General features: G+C 51.4%; 1 protein-coding gene across 1 annotated transcript; it reads left to right on the top strand.

Moving 5' to 3' along the window:
* The first annotated feature begins 3,230 nt into the window (after nucleotides 1-3,230).
* LOC126038030 (taperin-like) lies at nucleotides 3,231-24,483 on the top strand. Its single transcript, XM_049799081.1, has 3 exons — nucleotides 3,231-3,718; nucleotides 22,943-23,221; nucleotides 24,239-24,483. The coding sequence occupies exons 1-3, from the start codon at nucleotides 3,538-3,540 to the stop codon at nucleotides 24,481-24,483; spliced, it is 705 nt and encodes a 234-aa protein (XP_049655038.1). The 5' UTR covers nucleotides 3,231-3,537.
* Nucleotides 24,484-24,586: the final 103 nt, after the last annotated feature.

The raw sequence follows: 24,586 nt of genomic DNA, 5'->3' as shown, positions 1-24,586 counted from the left end.
CAAATTAGGCACCTGTGGGGGGAAAGGAATGCATTTGGGAAGTCTGAAGTGGCCTGAATTTCGGTGTTTCCTTTCCAGGTGCTTGTGAATAATGTGCTGCTTGTGACTGGAACCGTGACAGAGAGAGGAGTGAGATTATTTTCTGATGGTAAATACTGGTTTAAACGCATGGGTTCACACTGTGGGGCTTTTGACCCAGCTGGGCCGGGTGAAGGCAGCAGCCTCCCTGGTGCTGTGTGCGTCGGAGGCTGCAACGGGCCATCCCCAGCCCCACTGGCCTGCCTGCTGGTGTGTTTTCCCAGCTATATGAAGCTCTGTTGGGATGCAGGAGCTTCAAGGGCAGCACGGGACCCTTTGGCCGGCGTTTCCTGGTGCTAGCTGTGCATATGGGTGGACGGTCCTCGTGGTTACCCCCCTGACAGTCACCAATGCCCTGTTTGGTTCAGAAATGCAACACTACGGCAGCCTTGGCAGGTGTAATGGCAATTTGGGAGGGTTCATTAGCTGCCCCCCCCCCGCAGAGGGGATTGATCCAGTTCTTCACTGCTCACAGCTCCAAGGGCCACGCTATGAATGCACCACAGGGATGCAGGGAGATGGAGCCATTCAATATGGGCACTGGTTGTTCTTTCAGCAGCGTTCGTTTTGCATTTGCCTGCTTCTGCTATTGCCCTTGATGCGCCTGTAGGAAGAATTTATTGAGACTTTTTTGGAAAAGCATTTGATACCGTGCTTCCTGCTGGTTGGATTTACAGCTTGGGAGAATGCAGTAAGAGTGGGGAGCTGCTACATGGCTTAGACATTGGGGAAGTCTCTTGGGAAAGGTGGGGGGAAAGGGATGAGAGCTCTAGGCTCGGTGTTAGGGCCCTCAGGCTTGAGGGTGAGTGGACATGAGAGCATCCATTTCATGTTGGGGCTGGGTTTAGCTTTGATTTGCCCCACACAGCCCTGATGGAGTATCATTGATCTCAGAGAGGTTTCTCTGCCCCTGCTGCCGCCTCACCTGTATCTCCGCAGTTAAAGGATGTAGGAAAGTGTCAGATTTGCTTGTTGGCAAGACTTTCATTCCAGAGACTAACAAAACTTTCTGAAGAACTGTAATTATTACTGATGTTACTTATTATCTTAGGAATCAGTAAAATGGAGTCCTGCATTTCATGTATAAAAAAATGCTCAAGTATTTGAGCTGCTGCTTTACGCTCCCTGCGCCATCTCCCGAAGTATCAAAATACTTCACAGCTCTTCACCTGAGCTTTAACTCAAGCTCATGATGGCACATTACTTAGTTGCATATTGATGTCTCCATCTTGTCAGTGAGGAAGCTATTTTTTACACAACCTATTCCATAAAGAACATATAAGTATATTGACATAGGCTGAAGGAGCCTAAAGATGTCCTGTGTGGATCACATACCTTGGTGGTAACTGCCTGTGATTTCTGGATCACTCAGATGTTCCCCTTTTCCAGGACTGGGATGTTTACCAGTATAATTAAAGTGTGGTCACGATTTGTTAGTGCTTCATTTCCTAACGTGTAGTACTTTCCAAACTGACACTAGCTTGGCTTGTTCCTTGAGTTTAAGCAAATTTGAAGCAAGAAGATGCTAAAAGTTGTAGGGAATAGAATAGAGAATGGGTTGATAGAGGGGTGCCTCAAAGGGCTGCCTTTTCCAGGGCTTTCATCTATGATTATGCGAGCATCAGAGTGAAGATTTCCAAGTGTGCTTCATTGCAAAGTTGCATGGGAAGGTGCAGAAAGTACCCGCGCATTGAAAGAAAAGTGAAGGAGCGTGGGAGAGAAAGTCCTGTGTCTGGGTAAAGCCAAGGTCATTAACATGCTGCTGTGGGCTCATCAGTGCCACCTTTTGGGTGGAAAGAGGCTTTCAGGAGAGTTTGTGTTTGTCAGCCATCGACTTCTGCTTTTGGTGAAATGAGAAACGGGAGCAGGGGGCTGTGGACCAGATCTGGGTTTTGTCCGAGGCTGTCTGGATGTGGTGGTGTATTGTCACTTGTCACCCCCCCCCCCCCCCCCCCCCTTTGAAATGTTGGATTCTGCTTGGCTTGTGGAAGCCAAGCCTGATTCTGAAATAGCTCGAGGGAAAAGCAAAGGACCCAGGGGTGGCTCAGAGGGGAGAGGCTGCCCAGGACAGGTTTCTGTTCCCCGGGGAAGGAGAGCTAAACTCGGTGTGTTGGGATGCCAGCAGCCTCGGCAAAGCCCGACCTGCTGCTCCACAGCGTGCTCTCTCGCAGAACCAGGAGCATGAAGTTGTGGAAGGGAATTTCAGAACAATAAAGGGAAATCCTTTGCCTCCCGTACAGCCCAGCCTGGGAAAAGAAGCTGCAGCCTCAAACGCTGCTGCTGGCATTTAAAAGAGAGCGGGTTAGCTTTATAACCAATAAAAGATTTGAAGTTATTTGGCAAGGACTTGATCTCGATGGGAATTAAGTTTGGGGCTATCTAATGCTCACCGCACTCATCTGGAAAGAAACTTTCCAATCTTGCAGAGCAGCGCACAATCGGCCAGGTTTTCATCTGCTTCAGAAGCTGTATCGGTCGCAGCCAGAGACGTGATACTGGACTCGCTCGCTCGCTCGCTGGCTTTGTTCCCCTGTAGCTCAAAAACGAGCGCGGGAGCGTACCGGAGCTGGGGACCCCTGGCAGGGCAGGCCGAGGCGGTGTGCGGGACGCCCTTATTGCAGCCGTCTTCTTTCGGCCTGCTCCCCCTGACCCCCTCCATCCATGGCGCCTGGGGCCTGGGAAACGAAGCCGGGTAGCGCTGCCGTGCGAGCGCCGGGGGTGGCACTGCGGGGCGAGGGAGGGGTGGCACCGCCGGCAGCGAGGCGGGGTACCACTACCGGCAGCGGGGGCGTCGCACCCCGCCGGGGCCGCTGCGCGGGGCGCGGGACTTTGCGCGCTGTTTGCCTTTCGGCACGGTAGCTGGGGGGGGGGGGGGGGCGGTGGGAAAGGGGCTTTCCTGCTCGCCCGGCTCGGCCGGGAGATGCGTCAGGAAAAATAAAGTAAAAATCATTTTTAGTAATAATAATAATAGTGCTTCGCACAGCCGGGGGAGGGAGCGGGCGGCCCGACGGCTGCGCTGGGCGGGAGGGGGCGGCCGCTCGGGGCCGGGCCGGGCCGGGAGAGGTGGGGGGGGGGGGGGGGGGGGGGGGGCGTGCGGAGCCGGGCCGTGCCGTGCCGAGCCGATCCGAGCCGCGGCTGGGTGATGTCAGGCTTCGAGGAGGAGCCTCCGCCGCCTGCCCTTTTACTTTCGGGCGCCGGCACTTGGCCGCAGGCTGCTGCCGCTGCCGGCCGGCCCCCCCCTCCCTTCGCCCCCTCCGCTATGGGCACCCCGCACTTTTAAGACCGGGGCGGCCGCCTTCTGCGCCGCCCCGGGGAGGGGGGGGGGGCACGGTGAATTAATTAAAAATCGCTATTGACGTGGTTATTCATTGCCCAGCTCCGGGCATGTGAACAACCACCCCCCACACACCCCACCCTACCCTTCCCCCCCCCCCCCCCCCCCCATCCACCCCCAGCGCCATGCCGGCAGCTTGCACCCTGCTGCTGCTGCTGCTGCTGCTGGGGCTGGTCCCGCCGGCCGGGTCGCTGCCCCTCGTTTCCCCACGGCGTCTTCCTCCTCCTCCTCCTCCTCCTGCTCCGTCCCGAAGCCGTCTCGGCCGCCCCTGCTCGCCTCCCGCCGCGGGACACGCCGGCAGCCCGGGTGAGTGCCCCCGTTCCGCCGTGGGGATGGGGATGGGGATGGGATTTGGTCCCGGCAGCGATCGGAGAGGGCGCGGGGGTCCCACGCCGCCGCATCGCGACCGAGGGTTGCTGAGCATCCCGACATCACCCAGGCTGCGAAGTGCGACCCCCCCCCCCCCGCTCCTCCCTTCCCCAATCCCTCTCCATTTTTAATTTTGCCCAGCCCGTCGCGGTACGGGCAAGCGCTTCAAATGGGGTGAAGGTTTGGGATGGGAACGGTGGGTGGGAAACTGTCGACGGGTTGTAGGTGCGCGGACGGACTCGAAGGCGAGCGGTGGAAACTTCACAGAGGAATTTGAGGAAGGCTCTGGTGGGTATCGGGGGCACAGCTAACACATGTCCACCCACCGAAAGGCTTCCCGGGTGGGAAATCAGTGGCTCCCGTAGGTGGTCTTCAGGGTCTGTGTTGGCTACTGCTTGTCTCCAGGCATGCCCTCATTCCACCTCAGGTGCTGACCCACATCCAGGTGTGGGGACAGATGCCATCAGCTCTCTATAAATACCCTCTCTCTTTCCGTCGCCTACAGACCATCAGATTAGTCACGTATAAAGTCGCACGCCACATCCACAGTGTCATTATCGGGAGCGATGACTAGTTTGGTGCTTTACAAGTGACACTGAATTTGGTTTCAGCATAGGATAAACCATATTTTTCCCAGAACAAGCAGGGCTCATTTCAAGTGTCGCTAGGTAAACTGGTTCGCTTCCTCGCCGAATAAGACACACAGCTCTAAGGATGACTAATTCTTGATGAGTTTGGAAAGTGCTGGGTGTCTGCAGGTGGTATAAAGAAATCCAGTATGTCAAATTAGACCTGTGTAGGTTTTAAGTAGGTTTTAGGATTTATCACTTGCCTGAGCTGGACCGTCAAATTTCATCTTTTAATTTCTGAAGTGGAGAGAATATCACACTTTGGTACTTGGGGTGAAGTTTACTTTCATGGAGCTATACAATTTCAGGAAATGTGACAAAACTACATCTATAACATTTTAGTTTTGTTCACAAACCCAAGGCGTACTTTTGTAAGAGGTATCCCCACTAGACCAGATATATAGTTGGGGATATCGACTGGAATGTACCCTGCAGCGGATTAGAAAACTCCTAACTAACAGTGTTTGTGCGAGAGCAGCCTGGTGACTAGGATACTGCGCCAAAATGAAGGAGATTTGGGTCTGTTGCCAGCTCAGCCACTTCTTTGTGCCACTCCAAGTGTCAGTTTGCCTTCCAAACCGGGAGAGAATAACGCTGTCTTACCTGCTGTCAACCTTGTGAAGATAAAATCTGCAACTTTCCAGCAAAGTGCTCGCCTATTATTTGATGAGAGCTGCACAAATTCCTCGGTGGACAGAAAAAACTATTTAATTTCATCTCAGCTTTCGATCTGGCATCTTTTCCTGTGACCTTGATGACTCCTGAGAGTCAGCGGAGGAATGCATTTCCTTTGTTAAGAGTATGAAAAGCTCGAACTATCTGTCCATATGCTGGAAAAGCCATTTGTCTGGCTACCAGCGTCTGGCCGCCTGGCTCAGCGGCAGAGACTTTGCTCCTTGCAGCCCGTGCTCGACAGCTACAGGTGCTCGTGAATCATGTCAACCCCATCCAGAAGGAACGGGGGACGCATCGTGAAGGAGTGATGAATAGCCTGGCAGTAGCTCGCTCCGTAGCAAACAGCATCATGAATTATGCTGGGTCCTGACAGCCGCGATTCACTCGCTGTTAGCTACAGCTCTATGCTTGTCAGTCAAGGGAATTGTTTGGTGTTAGGGGAGCAGGCTGATGGGATCTCCTGAATCACTCTCAGGTTGAGCTGTAGACACTTGAGAAATCCCTGTTGTCTGTCTCACTGCCGCTCCTGGCCCTCTGAGATGTTTTTCACCTTTGAAAACGCTTGCTTGAAGCGGGGCGGGAAACGTTTCTTGTAAACCCATCACCCCGGCGCTACGTGGAAATGAAGATTACATCTCCGTCTGAAATGAGTCTGAGGTTAGGCGGCAAAAGCCCTTTCTTAGGCAGGGCTTAGCGAGCAGATGGTGAGGCAGTGGGTGTAGAAATGGGGCTTTTGAGTCTCTCACAAAGCGTGGGGTGAGGGAGTGGGGCTAGAGCCGGGCTGCGCTGCGGAGCTGCCTTCCCTGGCTTGTCTGCGCCTCGGACCGCATCTGCCGTCCCTCCCCGCCAAACCCACGGTGGGCTTGTCTGGTGAAGATATGAGGACAGATGGCTCTCGTGTGTTGTTTAAAGTGCAGGCTGAATCAGGGCAGAGAAACATAGGAAAAAATAGGTGAAGTAGGAAGTGAGAAACCTGGTGACAGTAGAGTTAAAGCATCATCAAACCTCTCTGCGAAATTCCTCCCGGCAGCTGTTTTACATGGGCACTGGACGAGCCGAAGGGCACCGTTTGCTGCCAGCCTGGGTCGGGCAGAGGTTCGGTTACAAGCTCTGTCCTCCTGCAGGTCTCCTTATTTCAGGTTTCCCATCTGTAAAATGGGAATAATTGCAGTGACACCACAGGGACAGCGGAGGTGACACCGAGCCCCCCACAAAGTCACTATGGCCGGGGTCTCCCCCGGTTTCTGCAATGTTCCTTCTCCCTTTACTTCTGACCCACACCGGTGCCCTGCCATGCCGCCCGGCACAGCGCAGGGCTGCTGGCAACGGGCTTGCCCTGAGAAGTTGATCTGCTTTTCTGCCATCTGTGTCTGGCCTTCTGTCCTTTCTCCCTCTCTCCTGTGCCAGCTGCTGCCTTTCTTTGCAGCTTCCCCAGTGGGAGCCCTGGAAATAAGGTGTGAAATCACCCGAGAAGCAATCAGCTTAGCTTGCAGCAGAGATTTAGGCTGGCTGCTAGGAGAAACTTCCCAACCCTAAGAGAGGGACGGAACAGTCTGCATTTATTTACCGGGTTTTTTTAAACTTTCTATCTTTGAAACTTTCTGTGTGTGGAAGAAGAAAATTTAGGAGTGAGGGAAGAAGATGAGGAGGATGCCTGTTTGCACAAAAGTGTGGTATTGCCTCAAAACCTGCCTCAAATTTCACAGTACGGATTTTGTGGCTCCTGGGGGGCAGAAGCCCGGCTCTCTGTGCAGTCACGCTGATGCAGAGAGGACTAACATGCTGCTGTTTAGCTTTGATAGGATTTCAGGTGACCGCCGGCGGTGCAGGAAGGATGCTTTCTCCCTCTGCGGCACGGGGACAAGGAAGGATCGCCTCCCGTGCCTCTGCATTGCTATCAAAAAACCCATAGGCTGCAGGGTTTTCTTTTCTTGGGCATCTTCACTGCTCCTCTCTGTGAGCTGTAAGTGGATTTGGTTGGTGTGCTGCGAATGTGAAGTCCCTGGAGTTGTATAGATTTAGCTCTCCTCCTTTGGGGTACGTAATTAAAAGCAAAAAAGAAAACAGAAGGAAAAAAAAGCATTTCAGAAAAGGAGGGAGATAAGAGATTGGCTTCCCTGCCTGTTCCCCATCCCAAGACCCTGAAGGTAACAAGGGTCGTGCACTGACAGGCTGTGTTTGCATCAGTCTGTAAAAGCACTCTGCATGATATTTAAATGATAAATGAATATGGTCCAAGAGATAATTGTGTAACCCGACTGGCAGGGAGCACATAGAGATGCGTATTGATTTACACCTCCATACGCAGAGAATGCGGCTGCTAAGCTGTGACCAGCGCACAGCAGGTAAAGGGATAGCTGTACCTAAAGCCTGTTATTGGGCTCTCCACAAAGTTTAATTTCCCAGTAGCAAACCACCAGAGCCAGCCTGTGCCCGTTCAGCAGGCATTAGCAGCATGCTTTGCTGCACCAGCCGTCACCACTTCAGAAGGATAATTTAATTTGCTTTAATTTTCTCTTGTGGCTGGGAGGACGCGGGAGACGGGTGGTTGCTGCCGTGTCTGCAGGGGCTGATGCCAGCCTTGCTGGTGCAGGGGGGCTTTCCTCAGGGAATATTACTTTCAGTATGAAAAGTCACAGATATTGCTGAGTTTAGAGGAGCATGGGGTTTCTGGGACAACTTGCTTCCTTCACTTGCTCTTTCAGATCCCAATTTTTGGGCTGGCAGACAGAAACCCTCCATGACTGAGCTCCCAAGCTCCATCCTCCCTGTCCTCTTCATCTACAGGGGGCATGTCACAGCAGCCGAGCGCCGTGCGGAGGCTTACGGCTCCATCACCATCACGCATCTCGGAGATGGCGGAGGATTGCGCTCATTTGGCGGAGGGGGTGCGGTACCAGGCTAGAAAGCCAGCTAGTCTGATGCGGTTGTAGTACAAAACTCGAAGGGATGCTGCCACGGCTGGGACTGTGCCTGTGCATCCGAAATGTAGAGCTGCTTCTTCAAACCTGCAGCGTTTCAGACAGTCCTGCACGCGAAAGGGATTTTGGGACGTGTCTGGGCAATAGGACCAGGGGATTGCTCTGTGCCGCTAGCTACCACACCGGGCACTGAGCTGTCCCTTGGGTGAAAGCGGAGACCAAAGTCCAGTCGTCTGTAGGTGCGTGCTGGCTGCCTGCTTGGGTGCTGCCGCCAGCCAGCCCCGGCTCCGGGGCCATGCACGGCTGCTGCGGGAGCTGCTGCTGGCCCTGCTCGCTGCTCTTACGGCTGTACAGAAGTGGACGGAGGGCTCAGTAGCATCAGTCTGGTTGCGATGGTTTTATTTATGAAGCGTTCATCCGAGCTAATAAAAAGCAGCACAAAATAAGGAACTATTTCAGTTAACGAGATAACCAAGGCAATAAAACCTATCAGTGTAGCAATAGTGTTTCAGTGCTGTGGTGTAGAGACCAAGGCACTACCAAAGTCTGCGGCTCTGCTGGAAGGACCCATTGGCTGGTGCTGTGGGCTCCCCATCAACGGTAGCTACGTACCATTTCCAAAATAAGGATAGGTACAGAGTGGTAGGGCTCAGCTATGGCTGAGCCTGCTGCCTTTTTGCAGCACAAAACCGTTGTCTTTCTGCCCGTGTCTTTGCTGCTGTGGGGAGGCAGGAGGGAGGTGGGGTGCTCAGGGTAGGGCTGCAACCTCCTAAATACCCTGGGGAAATGGTCCGGAGCTGGAGGGATCATAGACAGCCAGTGTAAACCCTCTGGATCCTGGCTTTGCTTCTCCACGTAGCTTCAAGGGAGTTTCTCAGGTGTGGGGGGGTGAGGAGGGTCTGGGTGGGTCAGGGTGTCTCTGGGCAGATGAACAGCATCGCTCGCTCCTGGGCTGATCCACTCAGATGTGCATGGAGCTCCTCTGGAAACAGGCATGGCCAGATCCTGACACTGTTGTGGCAGCTTTCTGCTGTTGCAGTGGTGCAAAGAAGCTTTCGGGGCAGTTTGACCAGCCAGAGGGTCAGAAGGCGCTCCAAGCGAATTAAAGGTTGGTTATTCGTAATATTCTCCTCATAATGTCCAATACAAAATCCATAGTCTGTAGCTCATGAGCAAGCTTGTCACGAGGCCTTAATACCCCAACCACAGCGCCTGTTATTTACATTCGATTGAAGATGTAGGTCATACAATATGTTTTTTCTCTTTGCTGATCGGCTGAGCGTAAAAGGCAGAACCCAATTTTCAGTGGCAGTAGAACTGCTTATAAATTCAAATTTGTATTTCTCTGAGCAGTTTTGTGACATTTGCATTGTAATTTGCTGTTTCCATAAATATTAGAGGTTCATTTGCTGGGATATCCATCCAGAACAGATGCAAGAGGGTTATGAGAACAGGCTCAGCGAAAGAGTGAAGACTGTGGGTGCCTATCAGGAGAAAATGGTTTTGTGATATCTGGCCACCCTTCCCTCTCACCCTTTTCTGCGTACATATGGCTGATGCATGTACACCCATCACCATATATTTTTTTCAATGCCCAGGTGCTATACCATAACATCCTGCTGCTTCAGCAAGGGACACGGTTCATTTATGGCTCTTTGATTACGCAGAGTTCGCATTCATCCCTTCAGGCTGAAATCATTCGCGTCCGAGGACAAGGAGAGAACTTTCCCACCCAAAAGGGAAATGATGTTGCATTACTGAGCGACCAGCCCAAGTAATAATATAATCTTAGAAAAATGCAGTCCCCTTGAGTAAAGGAAGCTCTGTAAACTTCAGCTCCTCCAAGCTGTTAGTGTAGCTGTTGCCTGTGTTACAGTAACGCTGCTGTGAGACCCAGTCTACTGAAGTGCTCAGGAGAGAACAAGGGAAAAAGGGACTAAGAACCAGTTCCTGCTTAAAATGAGGACCTCTTGTAGGATCCGAATATTGTCAGGTTTATAATACAGGTTTTAGGATCTTGGGTCATATCACTTCTTTGCTGTTAATTTGGTTTTTATCTCAGCTGGGTGCTGAATGGGGTGATGGTCACCCCTGGTCCTGAAGAGCTTGGAGAAGGGGCAGGCAGAGCCAGGGTGAACGGAGGGACCAACTGGAGGAAGGTAAAATGATGCCAGGTTTCCACTCACTGGGGTGCTGGGGTCAAAAGTGTGGTTGTGTAAAACCAGGGGAGAAAGAGGCTCACTTTTAGAGCTGTTAGTGTTTGGGCAAACCCATGCAAGGGGGAGACATGTGATAAAGTTACTCTGTGAGCAGTACCTGTGGTTTGCTCTCTTCTGCTCGCCACAGGGCGTGTGGCGTTAGTTGTGTGCCGTGTTTTATTTTGGGCTCTGTGGGTGCTGAGTGTGTACGGGTCCCACGGCTGGGGCACGGGGACTCTCCTTGGTATGGGTGCAGCACCTCTCCAAGTCAGACACTCACTAGAGTCTCCTCTAGCAAAGTGCTGGTCTTCATAAAGTCTGTAGGAACTTGCTGTCTTGGAGGTCTCTGCCGTTCAGCCTAATTTCTTTCAAAGTAGGAGGACAGACAAAGCTGTCTCAGGAGCTTCATCTCTTCAGAATCCGGTAAAAAATGCATGAAATATAAAAATATCATTTTTAAAGGGCCTGAAATGCAAAATCCAACCTATTTCCTATAAGCAGGGCGCTTATAGGAAATATCCTACAAGCTGTCCCTGCTCCTGTGCTGCTCCCCCCGGTCTGTCCCATGGCTTTGGATGAAGGTATTTCCCATTGCCTGTCCTTTGCACAGGCAGGGCTGTTGAGAAGGGTTATATCTGCTTCTGCATCCACCGTGCCCTTGACTTTGAACCATTTGATAAATAGTTTTGCAGTTGGTTACTTAAGCATCTCCCAAGCTGCAGTCAGCATCTCGGCTGTGGGCGAAGGAGCGCTGCTGCCAAAAGTCAGGATCTGTGTCGAGAGCTCCTAAGATTTGGCTGCCTTTCCTTAAAAACCCAACTCCTGTAGTTGTCATTACAGGAGAATTGCTTAGAGGGGGAGAAAAAGAGCTTCTGGCTGTCAAGGTGGTAGGTAAAAAACCCCTTGAAAACGTGAGCTGCAAATCCAGGAGACACACAAGGAGTCCAGGTTGGCTGTATTTAAAAATACCACTAGCTCAAAGCTGATCTCCAGAGGCTTTTGAGTCCAGCCGGAGGGGCCATTTCAGACACTCCTGCTTGGCAGGTCTCTGCCTGTGTGTCTGCAGGAGAAGTGCAACCATCTTAATTGTCTCGCTTTGCTAGGCAAAGAGAGGGTGCACAAGGAAGTGCAGGGCAATGCAGCAGCAAAATTGGGTGCAACCTCAGTTGTTTTCTGTCCAGCTGTCCGAATACCTTGTGCAAGTGCCTTGACCTTGGCAGATTGACTCTCTGCTGGGAGAAGAAAGCTCCATCTGCCTTTTCATTCTTTGCAAGGACATGAAGCTAGGAACACTTTTAAAACTGCTTTTGCAGCATCTCGACTGTGGGCAGTTTAAGCTGTTTGAGGGTGACCGTGTCACTTGCAATGCAACCAAATCCTACAGGTCCTTCCCTTTGCCTCCCTGCGTGAGCGCCCCAGTTTGGGTTCCCAAGACAGTGCTTGCAAAAAGTCCTCTGGAAACGCCGTGACCTTTGTGGTTCTTTTGCCAAGGCAAACACGGAGATGTTTGAGGGACCTTTTGCACAGTGGTTAGATGGCAACAAGGATCTTGCAGCTCAAGCCTGGGAGAAAATACCCGTTTCTTTTTAACCCTGAGCTAATTTAGCTGGGAAAGGGCTGAGGAAGCATCTTAAATGGTCTGATAGATGAATTGTTAACTGGGAAGGGTTAATGGTTGTCCCAGGGATGCAGCACAGGCTGCATCTCCCAGAGGACATTGTGTTGCACACACACATTCAGGGCGTTTTTCTCAGCATTTTTCAGTGTGGTGTGATGGCAGAGGTTTTAAAGGCCTTTACAGGAATCAGTCTGACCTCTCGCCTCTATAACAAGGCAGACATAGTTGTCATTTCTGCTACCAGAACCACCCTCAGATTCCCTCAGGGATCTCCAGACCATGGAAGAAACTCTGTGCAGGAGTTTTGGGCTGATGGACAGGCTCCTTTGGGTTAGCCAGTAGCAAAGGAGGGTTCTTTTTTCCCTGAAGAGCACGCTAAAAGGCACTTCTGCATCTGGAGCGACAAGAGGAATTTGGATCTGTAGAGCACAATTATCCACGTCACTGCTTGTTAGGATGCTGGCGTTAACACCCTTCCTCTTGTGGAAAATCTCTTAAGCCCTGAGGACCGGCGTGAAACATCACGCTCTGTTGAACTTCGCTGAAGCGAGGATGAATCACACTAAGTTGAAGATTTGGCTTCAATGTATTATTGGAAAGATACCTTCTGTGATAGCCTAGCAGGAGGGTACTGAAGCCCACCCAGGGCAGCAGGACCTGTCTTCGGGGAGGAGTACGCGTAAGTTGAAGGGTGGAGGTTGGAGTTTGGATATTTGAGGGGGTTTTGGTTTGGTTTGGTTTTTTGACCACTCTATAAAACCAAAAGGCAGGTCTGGAAGGGATCTCAAGATATCTCCCAAGGGATCTCAAGACATCTCCCCTTGCAGGATCACCCCAGAAGATGTTTATCTAACATGTTTTTAAGAATTTACTCCAGAGAAAGTTGCACAGCTTCTCTGAATAGCTGTCCTACTACATCCGTGCCATTATAGGTAAGAAAACACTTTCTTATCAGGGAAACTGTAGCAGCTGGTGGTTAAACCTTCTGCAAAGAAAGATATCCCATACAAGTGGTGGCCAGGTTTGACCCTGCATAACTTGTAAAATCTCATGAACTGACAAGTTAAGGTAATTTAACAATCTGGGGAGGTAGCGCAAAAGGTAACCCTGTGTATTGAACTAATTTCTTCCCCTGTGATAGGAATGAATTTCCAGGATTGGAAACATCAGCAAACCAACTGCGCATGATTTGCTTTCCTTGTCAATTGGAATCAAGGACCCTGATTGTGGAGCATAATACTGCTCTTGTAATTCAGCCTTTATCTTTGTGCCGGAGCTGGGCATAATTGTATCTGTGTCTGGAGGGACAAGGAGAAGGGTTTCAGTAGCTGGTGCTCACAAAGGCATCTTTAGAAAGCTCCTTACCCCTGGTACAAGCTTGGAAGAGCTCAAAGGAAAATACCCCTGAGTAGCTTTAGGCATTTGAACAGTCATCATTGTTTGATTCGGATTCAGTTACAGGACTAACATCTAAATGTTAATTCTTTTTAGGACATTATCAGCTCTTTCGGCAAATACAGAATGGGGCTGCAGTATTAGAGTGGCAGCCAACCCTGCAGATAAAAGCCCTTTGAAAGGATGTTTCTTAGGAGGGAAACTTGATCAGAGAGTGCAGAATAATTGTGAAGATGGTCTTTTCTGAGAGACGTGGAGCAAATATGATACATGAACAAAGCCAAATCAGGACCAGGAGGCTTCTGACCTGGGGAATGGGAGTACCAGCAATTTCATGGCCTCTGAGAACGGTCCATACCGTGCAGAGAGAGATCCTCATAATCCTGTTCTGCAAATTGCTGGTACGCCTGGAGATCGTACAGTGCTGGGTAAGCCGTGTCACATGCTGGGTTAAGACCAAAGTTGATGATCACTTGATGGCAAGAGCATGCCAAGGCAGTCTGTGTGAGGTGGCTCTATGCTGGGTAATATGGGTCAGTGTGTGGGCAGATGGGGTTTGGGCGCAGATTTCTGGCCTCTTGATCTTCTGCGCTGCCTTGGTCAGCACACAGTGCCCCTACGCACCAAGGTAGGCTGCGACCTGACCCTGACTCCTGTGAGTCCTCAGTAACAGCTCGGTTGCTGACGGCCCAATCCTGCCCTTCTCCATCACCCTTTTCCACTGCTGGCCGCAGGGCTCGGCCACGGGGCTGCCTGCTGCAGAGCAGAGACCCCCACGCAGCCGAAAGAAGGCGTCCTGTTTTCAGCCTCCCCGAAACACAGGCAGAAAGGCCCTGGAAATGGTAAATCCCTTCCCCCCCCTGGTTCTCAGAAAGGAAACATGTGACTGCAGAGGCAGTGGGAGAGCTGCACGGGGCAGCGGGAGGAACGCCTGCTCCAGCGGCTCCGGGGCTCCCCGCTCCTCTGCGGTGGCAGTGGTGACCGGCCAGCGGGCAAGGACCTGGCGCGTCCCTGGAAGAAGGAGGTCCGGCACCATCCTGAGCCCTGCCACCGCTGCTTCCGGCGGCAGAACGGTGCGGTGTCATCTAGGAAATGCGATTTAGATCATCATCCTTTCGCAGCAGATGGGGGAAGGGAGGTGGGGGCCCTTATCTCTTCTGGGGATTAATTTCTCTTTAAGCTGCTTTAGGTTTTTGCCTGTTTGTTTTTTTTCTCCATCCCCTCCCAAGTCTCACCATCCTTCGCTGGAAGAGTAGGAGCCACGAGAGCACCCATGGTTCTCACTGCCACGACACCATGCCCTGCATCCCACCTTCAGCTGGGAGGTGAGAGCTGGGTGTAAGGTTTGGGCTGCCATCAGTTTTCCCCTGGGATGGGGTTGGATTTTGCTAGTCTACGTGGAGGGAAGAATCCAGCGAGCCTTGTATCTGTGTGTCACCAAACTGCATCCACCCCTTGGTGGCCTTGTGATCCTCCTGCCTCTGAGAGGGCCCTTCATCCCTCTCGTCCCCACCATGTCCTTGAGAAGTTGCTCAGTTCCCAGGCTGGTCATCATCCCTAGTGTGGCCACCAGCCAGCAAAGCTCTTTGGTGCGTGCTTAGCATTAAGCATGGAGAATAGTTCCCTGGGGAGCTCTTCTTAAGTGCATTGCTGGAGCAAGTCTCTGGTCAAGATACCTGGACCAAAGCCCTCCCTGTGGCCGTGGGCAGCTTCGCTTGGCCCCCAGGGACCCGTGGCAGCTCCCAGCGTGGCCTCTCAACGTGGCAGCACTCCTTTTCTTACTCCCTTCTCCGTCTTGCCTGTATTTGTTGTCCCCTCCTGGATGTATGAAGCAGCTCCTGGGCTCAGACCACTTCGGAGCAGGGACCTGTGGTTTTGCTTCCAGAGTCTGACATGAAAATACCACCTTGTTTCCTCCTGGGTCTGCAAAGGGCCGGAGTCCTCAGCTCCTGGGGTGGACGGCTCCTGCCACATGTACGCTTCACACCGCCGGGTATAGCTTTTTGATGTGCATTGAGGTTTTGTGCAGAAAAGTCTATGCTTCAGCCCATAGTTCTCATGGTTTTAAGCACAATCCTTAATAATCACAAATACCAGTAGTTTGGGGTTTTTCCTCTGCAAAATCCATTTAAGTCAAATACAAGTCACTGAGCTTATATTGGGAGTAAATAATGTACATGGAATGACTTTGGTTATACATGAGGTCAGACAGCATGAGCTAATGCTCCCTTCTGGCCTTGAAATTAAACTTTTCAGGAAGCAAAATTTCGTCCTGCAACTTCTAAGCTGCTAGCACCTTTCCTTACAGAGGAGCCCAAGCCCCGGGGCTGCACAGTACCCTGTACCTTGTGAGGCTTCTCACCCTCTTATCACTGAAATATAGCCCTGCTTGGAGGCAGTTTTCTTATATTATCAGTTTGAACGAAAGTGGGCAGCTGCTGGGGGCATATGATGGTGCGAGAAAGTCATACAATGGATTGTGATGCACTGGTTAATATGCAAAGGTTAATCAATCTCTCCATAGCAGCAGTGGGCTAGCTTCCTTGGAAATATTGCCCCATGTGAGATTTTTACCAGTTGCAAACCTGGCTTACAAAAGCCAGCAACAGCATCATCCTGCTCTCTCCAGCCCTGTTTCTTTCCACTTAACCAGTGCTGTACACGCTGCCATGGCTTTTTTTCCTTTTTTTTTCTTTTTTTTTTTTTCCCCTTTATTTTTTGCAGCCAGGATGTTTTTTCTTGCCTTTTTATTGTTCCAGTGACCTAGCAACTCCACTTTGGTGGAGCCCTGCCAGGAGACTTCCTCCCCGAGCCGTCTGACAGTCTCCAGCAGCACTGCCCTCGGATGGGAGCACAAGTTAAAATGACACCGGGCTGGGTCCCTACACGGCTTTTGCTCCGGCCCTGTGAGTGCCAGCGTGGGTACCGCTGCCTTCCCGCCGAGCAAAGCTTCCAGGGGACTTTAAAAACCCTGGAAAGAGGAAGGAGAAGTGCTGTGTGGGTGAAATTTTCTATAACATTTCTGCAGGACGTTACGGAAAAGCCTGGAGGGTTTTAGAAGAAAATTAGGTGGTGCTGGGATTTAGCATTTGGGATCCGCGGTGCAGGCAGGGTGGTTGGAGGCATTTCAGCATCGCAGGGCAGCGGGAGAGAGGATGGAGAGGAGGTGTGAGTGCTCAGAAAGCTGTGCTATTCGTGAGATTTCTTCTGGCTTATTTTTATTAATGTTTACTGAAAACGATGCGAAAGAAATCCCTCTGGTAAGTGCTCCTGGGCCCTGTCAGCTGGTGCTGTGGCAGAGCTGACTTCACACCCCCGGGGGGGCTGCAGGGGCTTTTCCCACATTAACGCTGGAGGGGACACTTCTGAGGTAGAAAATAAACGAGGCGGCGAGCAAGCAAATACAGCTAATTCGGGGTTTCTGCTCAGGAAAGGCAGCAGGGACACAGCTCCCGGGGCCCTGTGGCACCTCTATGGGCCTGGAGGCTTGGTCCCCTCTTCACCGGCTGTAGGGATGGATGGACTGAGATTTTACTGGAGCCTCGGCATGGCTGTGGGTTTTTTTTAGGAGTATGGGTAGTCATGAGACAGCTTATCCCTGTTGGAAGTGGACTTGTATTTGAACATGTTTTCCAAAGACTCGACAATAAAACAGGAATCTTTAATTAAGTTGCCAAAAGCTGTTTAAAAACAAAAGCTCATGAAAAGAGGTTTAAGGCGCTGCTCTGCGCCCTGGGCTGGTGGTTTTCAGGCAGCATGGGTCCATGCGGTGCCAGAGATCTGCAGATTGAACCCAAACTGTCCAAGAAAGATGAGTAAGATACTCAGGGTTTCACAGGCTTCAGCTGGTGATCCAGGAGCCTGCACCTCCCCAGGGAAATGTTTAGGACACCAAAACTAAGAGGCTGGAAACCACTGGATAAGCAGGACAACATCCTGTCCCTGCACTGCGTAGGTTTTATCCCCAGTTGCAGGCGGGCCGTATGCACGCATCCCACACTTTTGGAAATGACCACAGGTTTCTGTGAGCTTTTTATTGTGGAGTACCTGTTTCTCTGCTTTAGGGTACTGCTTTTAAGAGCAATAATTGGATCCTTTTTTTTTTTCCTTATGGCATCTCTGAGCATCAGGCTCTGGGATCATGAATAAAAGGATAGGAAGTAAAAATGGCCTTTAGCATCCTCCCTGGTTTTACAGGTCCCGGAGAGGAGGTGGTGTGGAAGTACAGCGTGTTTTTGTCTCAGAGGAGGTGGTGTGGAAGTACAGTGTGTTTTTGTCTCATAAAGCAGCACTGCAAGCAAAATGCCATGGCCTTGCATAGGAGGGGCTGAGGACAATGCTGTGGTCCCCAGCCCCGTGGGCACCCATCACCCACAGCGGCCAGGTAGGTGATAACTACCTGGACCTTGGCACTCAGAGCTTGCAGGGCCTGCTGCTGGCCTTAAGCCCTCATCACCTTTCTTGAGATGACGTATTAAAGCTCTAGTCGCCTTTGGTGGCTCGATAAATCCTTCGTATTATGGTTAAAATGATTTAAAGTCCTGCGAATTGCTGTCCTGCTCTGCCTGGGACCTGGTGGGGAGAGGATGAGGAGCACGAGGACCAGAGTAAGGCTCTGCCAGGGGACGCATCTATAGGGTACCCCATCCAAACCGAGCTCCGCAGCAGGGCAGGAGGCACTGGCAGGGCTCCTGCACCTCTTCTCTTCCCCATCCACCCTCTCTCGCCACCTTTCTTCATCCAGCCTGAATAATTCCTTTTATTAATATTGAAAGAATTAGCAAAAAAGGGTTGACCGCATGTGGTTAAAAACCTCTCGCATTCTTCCCGTGCTTAGTGCACACGAGGGACCTTCCCTGAGCAATATTATCAGCATGTTTACGCTCAACTGACCCATTTCAAGTATGAAATTTTTTTTTAAGCTCCATTTCGCCCCCCCCCCCCCCCCCCCCCCCCCCCGCCTCGAACTGCTTCTTTCAGGGCAAGAACAAGGAAGGAAATTGAAAATCCCAGAGAGCCCTGGACGGTCCAGATTTAGGGCTGTAGCTTTTGTTCGCACAAACTCACTTGGCTCCTAACCGGCCTCCACCCATGATCCCGACATCCGCAGCAGCCGTTCAAAACAGAGCACAGAGCCCGGTCCCGGCCCCAGCCCCGGCGGGGTCCGGCAGCTACCCGTGCCACCCGCTGCGGGGCCGGCAGCCCCGGCTTTGCTCCCCGCTTCTCCTCCTTCGCAGCCTGCCTTTCCTCCTAACCTTTTCCTACAGCTGGCAAGGAGTTTTCTAAGTTGAGATGCGTTTTTTTTCCCTCCGCGAGCCTTGGATGATGTTAAGATTATGCAACGTTAACAGATGTGGGCTTTATAATTATAGCTGCCTATCCTCGGGAGGAGCCTGCTTTAGCTTCACGCGTGCTCAGCTCAGCATGGGATGCTCCCGGGGTGGCCGTAGCCCTGGCAAAACAGCTGCTGCATGGGCGGCCGTACCGGGATCGGTCCCCAGGGAATCACCACCCTCCTGAGGAGGGACTGCTCTGGGGTGAAGGCCTGCTCTGGGCAGCCAGGCAGCTGCCTTTGGCTTTCCTTGTATGCAAACACAGATCAAATTTGCGTTCCCAGGTCAAGAGAGTATTTTTCTGCCCCTTCTTCCTGAAGAAAAATTCCTTCTTCAGGAAGGCAGCGGGGCTGGGATATAGCTCGTGGTGTGCCTTGGCTGGCTGTGATGCTCCTGCCAAATGCTGTCTGCAGGGATCCTGCTCCTCTGGCATTAGCAGGATACGTGCCTCCTCATTCCCTGCCCTAAAATGTCTATAAGCGATCACAACTGTTGCTGAAACCTTGCAGTATTGTCCTTTTTGGTGTTGTGCTGTCCCATGGTTGAGCCTTGAGCATCACCATGACGTTGCCCTGGCAGCAGCCACCTCCTGGCCAGGGCAATGCCCATGCTGCACCCAGGGATGGAGACAGAAAATCGCTGGTCCAAAAAGGATTTTTCAGGAGTCTCACAAGGTAGACATCCAGCTGGGCTGCCAGGGGCAAACCCAAAGCCTCAAGAAATCAGCTGGAACTTGATCTGTTTGTCCTGGCCGCGTTATAACTCAGCTCCCAGCAAGCCGTGGACTTGTTATGCTTGCGAAGAAAAAGTAACTCCAAGCCTCGACCTGTCTGGTGAGCATCACTGCTAGTTTTAACTGGGAAGGAAAACACTGGTCCAGCGGGTGGCAGGAGGGTTTTGCACTGGAAGTCAAATATTTCTCTTGACAGCTGCGGTCACGTGGAGTTAAACAGCGGAAAGCAGTTGGCAGCTTAGGACGTGACGAAACTGTTAGTGACAAATGGGTACCTGAGCTAAAGGGCCCCTCTGCTTTAAGCCTTTAATGCATCGGGGAAGGCCAGATGGTCCTGAGTGTATTTTTTTGGAAGAAGCTTGCATCTGGTCCACCTGCTTCAGCGAAGGGTCGTCTTTGAAGGCTAACTTCTGCAGGCAAGTCAAAGAGGAAATGATTGTGGTGGTCTTGCACTTCTGGCAGGCTTGATGGCTGTGTGATGAGCTGAGATTTCATGTCTATTTTGTCAAACAGCCTGATTTTTCAGCTTTCCTTACTACATGCTGTAGGTTAGCTTTTCCAGTACAGCTCATGCTCTGCACCCACCAAACTGGGGAGCTGAGCCCATGCTGGCGAGAGTATTTCCTCCCTGCACCAGGATCTGGTGTACCTTGCAGGGCAGACTTAAAAATGCCAGATGACTCTAAAAAGCCTGTGTAAATAATGCCTTCTTATTCATCCCATCCACTCCCTGGCTGCACTCAAAGCCAGGTTTGCCGGCGCCCATGATAAGGGGAAGGGTTTTGCTTCAGTTTATTCCCAGCCGCTCTGCGGAGCCAAAAGAGGATAGAGAAAACTCCGAGGTGGATTTGCAGGGCAAACAACCACCAGACAAGCAAACAGCAGTATTTTACTTTTGAACAGATTGCATTCAATCAAGGGTCGTAGCTGAAGGTTTTTGCTGGCATTTCCAGGGTTATTTTTAAGAAGTGGCAATTAAATGCCTGCTGCAGTGCCCCGCTATATATTTTAGTGTGCTTGGACAGAGCCCTTGTTGACATATGACTTGGCAACCTGAGAAAGCAAATTTCCCTGTCTACACTCATCCCCTAAGGGTTTCTTTAAGCATCTGCTGCTTTGCCTTTTTTTCTGTGTAGCAAAGCCGGCTGCTGGGGCACAGTAAGCATGGGTTACACAGCTGAAAGCTTTTAGCAAGAGCGTAAGGGAGAGAAATTCAGTGCGCCGCCCTCCAGCACACCCAGATTTTTCAGCATCGGGGCTGCTATAAATGGACTTGCGGGTTACAATTACAGGCTGGGCATTGGCTTGCAAATGAGCATAGCAAGCGTCCCCTGTGACTTTGCATCCCCTCATCCAAATGGGGACAAGGAGCCGCTTGTTATATGGGACAGGAGGTGGCTCGCAGTGGCTGCTCGGTGTGCTCGGCGAGGTGGGCATCGCAGCCACGGCTAGGGCTCCCAGTAAAGGCACCCAAGGGGCTCTGCTCCACTGCAGCTCTTGTCTCCTTCGGCCTCGTGGTGCTCGGACTGCCAGGATGAAATGCAGACTGTCCTACCTACGTGTCTCTTGTTTTCTTGTTGAGTTCCCACTGAAGCTATTGCAGATGGGTAGAGGAGACCACTCCTGAAATTGCCACCTCTGGTGTGGCAGGTACAGCAACCCCAAAGGAGACACGCAAGGCAAGGAGGAGTAGGTGTCCCGTGGGTGTTTCTCTGAGGCACAGCTTTCTTACAGAAAGTGCTTGGGGGCCAAGGAGAGGTGTGCAAAGCTTAACCTTCAACATCAGATCTTTCGGGCAGAGACTGAGCGGTGCCTTTAGCTGCTGCCCGTGTATCACCCACAACCCTATTTTGAGATGCCATGTGCGCAACAGGCAGGACATGTCCCATAGCCTCGTGGATCTCTGAGCTGCAAAGTGGGGAGAGTTCCCCTCCCCAAATATCTGATTTTTCTCAATTTCTTGAGAGTCTTCAGACCCTACATTGCAGTTTCTCTAGTCAGGCTCCCATTCTGCCCACTCAGCAATTGGAGTGTGCGTTAGGCTATTCGAGCCCAGAGATTGCATTTTGGTTATAAGGAAGATGGGCAAAACTGGGATCTCGCTGTTTCAGATGACACAGCCGTGATTTGGACTTGCTTTGACTTGTTGTGGGCTTTGAAGAGCATCTGAGGCTGCAGTGCCAGCCAAGCCTCGTGGCTCTAACATAGGGCAGGGATGGTTGCTGCTGGTTTTCATGTGACCGACGTGCAGGGAAATCCTTGCACAGCTCTGGCTGGTACCACAGGCTGGAAACCCCGATTCCCCCGGTAAATCTCACTGGAACTGCTTACAGCAGCTGTCACTAGATGCTCTGCTCCAGGCAGTATCAGGCTGGATGACAGACCCAAGGCTGAAGCTACAGCTACCGCACCGAGTCCTGCTGCTGCTGCCGGCGGTCGGTGTTAATGATTGAGCCAAGAAGTTGGCTACTGAGTAATGTCTTAAGACCTGATTTGGGAACATGTTTATATTCTAGAGCTGCACACAGCCATCTGTGTGCTTTTGGAGATCCCGTAAAGCATGTAATGCCTATTGACATCCCTGGGAGAAGTCATTTTTGGGTCCATGAGATACAGCAGATGGTAGAAATGCAGAAGAAACTTGTGCAAAGAGGAGATGAGATTGCTGCTGTTATACATCGGCACAGTGGGGAGCAAGTGGAGGGAGGAGAAGAGCTAGCTAAGCTAAAGCATTATGCTGGCTTGGGAACCAACATTTATTCCATAAATGTGTTTGTTTATTCATTTTCTAATGAAATTAGAAAATTATTCTGGATGATGGGAGAGGTGGGAACTTGGAGCAGCCTTCCAGCAGGAGCAAGAGAGCAGACCGAACACTTTTAGGTTGGAGCAGGGGCTCCGGCTGTGTTTGCTCACAGAAAACGGACCTGCAGGTGCACAAACTTCTTCTACATCTTTTTTCTCATGTTCTAGTAGACATTAATGTGAGATACACCAAAATGTCCATCACCTTGGGGTGCTTCAGCACCTGGATGGCCGGTGTCATCCACACCATACATTGATCTCTTCTGTCCCGGTGCCTTGTGGTGGCTGGATGGGTTGTGTCAACCCTCCTGTTTGCCCTGCAGTCCTCAGCCAGCTTCATGCCGGGTCTCTGGAGGTGGTGGGATTTGAGATGAGGCATCCAGCAAGCACTGGCCGAGCGGAGAGAGGGGAAGAGCTGTGGGGCTTGGCCCCCTCCCATCACACCCTTGGGATGGGGCACAGGGGCTGTGCTGGGCTCTAGCTGGCTATCGGCTCTGGAGACCTACACACTCCTCCCATGGACTCCACACTGCGTGTATCTCTATCGGTTATTTGTTTAAGACTTTCCTTTTGCTCCTTTAAAGATTATTTCTCCTAACATACAAAAAGCATGGGGGTGCTGAATTGCATTAAACTTGTGCACAAAGGTGGGTTTCAGCATTTGGCCCCACAGACTGATCTAATTTCCACTGGTATGAATCCAAAAATAAATTTCATGTCTGTGTTTTGATTATGCAAAATTTTCTCTAGTGTAAATGAGATCAGAGCTTGGCCTCAGTGTTACTCCAATGAGCCAAGCCTGCACGTCCTGTGCTGATGGGATTTTAATTTTTCTTCTTGTTTTTTTCTTTCAGTCATCGAAAGCAGCCATCAAGCGAGAAGAAGTTCGGACATGGAGATAAGGACTTCTGGTGCTCTCATGGACAGTGTGGAGCTGGTGACGATGCTGGCTGGGAGCAGGGAGCGGGCATCGCTGCCTGCCAGGCACGGTGCAGTCCCAGCTGTGAGTGGGGTCATAAGGCATGTTGGTCCCCCCACCGGTGGTGGGGATGTCACCCCACCAGGAGCAGGATCCCCGGACAGCCTGTCTGCTGGGACAGTGACCCACCTGCCTGCCCACAGCCGTCCTCCAGGTGAGTTTTATTGATGCAAGTGTCCCCGTTTGCCATACCTAGCCCATGGACCGAGCGTAGCTGGTGGGTTAGGAAGTTTTCCCACCTGCTGCTAGAAATTCAGATTTTTGGAAGAAATCCAGTCCCACGAAAGCTGTTTTTTTTTTAATATTACAATGAAGGTGATTCTCGGGAGCTGCTGTTGTCATTATTCACCATCCAGCGGCACTCCAGAGAGTCCTGCCCATCCATGGAGCTTGAAGGCTGCATGCAGAGTGGAGACCCCCGGCATCCCCATGCCTCCTCTCAGAAGGAGCTGAACTCCATCACAAAACCAACCTAGATTATAAGTGCCTGAGTTAAAAATATCTGAGCAGCTGTGTCATGATTTGTAGCTGAGGTCCTCGTGTGGAAATTGTGCAAGTGAACACTTGCCTTTGGGCTTGTTCATAATCTTCACATTTGGTGGGACTGTGGTCATGAGTAAACCAGTGTACTTTTTTAAGCATGCACTAAACCAAAACCTGTTTCCTGCACCACACGGACAAGGCTGTGCTGATTGCCCTGTTCCCACTTTATGTTTTATCTTAATATGCCCGGATGAAATAAGTGTCTTGCTGAGATATGAGCATAGAGGTTTTCTTTAATTTTTTAATTCTTCGGTTTTTTCTGCTTAGGGACTAAAGTGTGGAGCTGGCATGCCCAGGCTGCCAGCTGCTGGGTGTCCTCATGTAACCTCGTTAGTGCCTTCTGCATTTTTAATGTTTTTAAAAAAAAAACTGGGTTTCTTTTGCCATGTACAAATGAAGACAAATTTGGAAATGCCGATATTTTTTTGTGCCAGAAACCCTCTGTTCCCAGCAATCCCTCTTGCCGTGTGCTCTGTGTTAAATAGAGGAAACGTGGGGGATGCAGCCGTGACCCTACCTATTGCATATGGTAGGGCTGGGTACCACTGCGGGTGATGCTGCTGCTGCCTCAGCTGAGACAAATTAACTTGTCCAGGGGGAACATGACCCTCTCTGTGTTGCTTTCCAGCTGCTGGAAGCCATCACCATGCTGCAGGCAGCCGGCAGAGAGACAAGAGGGCTTTGGCTTCTCCCAGCACCCCTCCATCCACCGAGAAGACGCCGCTGGTTTTGGCAGCCGTCAGCACCAATTTGGCTGAGAGGGTGCTGGGCGGGCACGGTGGGGCCCAGGATGTGGTGGGGTTTGACAACGCAACAAGGACGGTGCTGCTACCTTCATCTGCGGAGACTCGTCGCCCAGGTGAGCCATCCTAGTTCAGCCTGGGAACAAGGTGGATGCTGTTCCCCAGAGAAACCGGGCATCGGTTAAGCCTGGCTCCCCTGCACTGCTAGAGCTTTGTGTGCTGGATCCAGCCCT

Source organism: Accipiter gentilis, chromosome 1, assembly GCF_929443795.1.
Source record: "Accipiter gentilis chromosome 1, bAccGen1.1, whole genome shotgun sequence".
Taxonomy (NCBI): domain Eukaryota; kingdom Metazoa; phylum Chordata; class Aves; order Accipitriformes; family Accipitridae; genus Astur; species Astur gentilis.
Note: the sequence above shows the minus strand (reverse complement) of the source record. Positions and strands in the feature narration are given on the sequence as shown.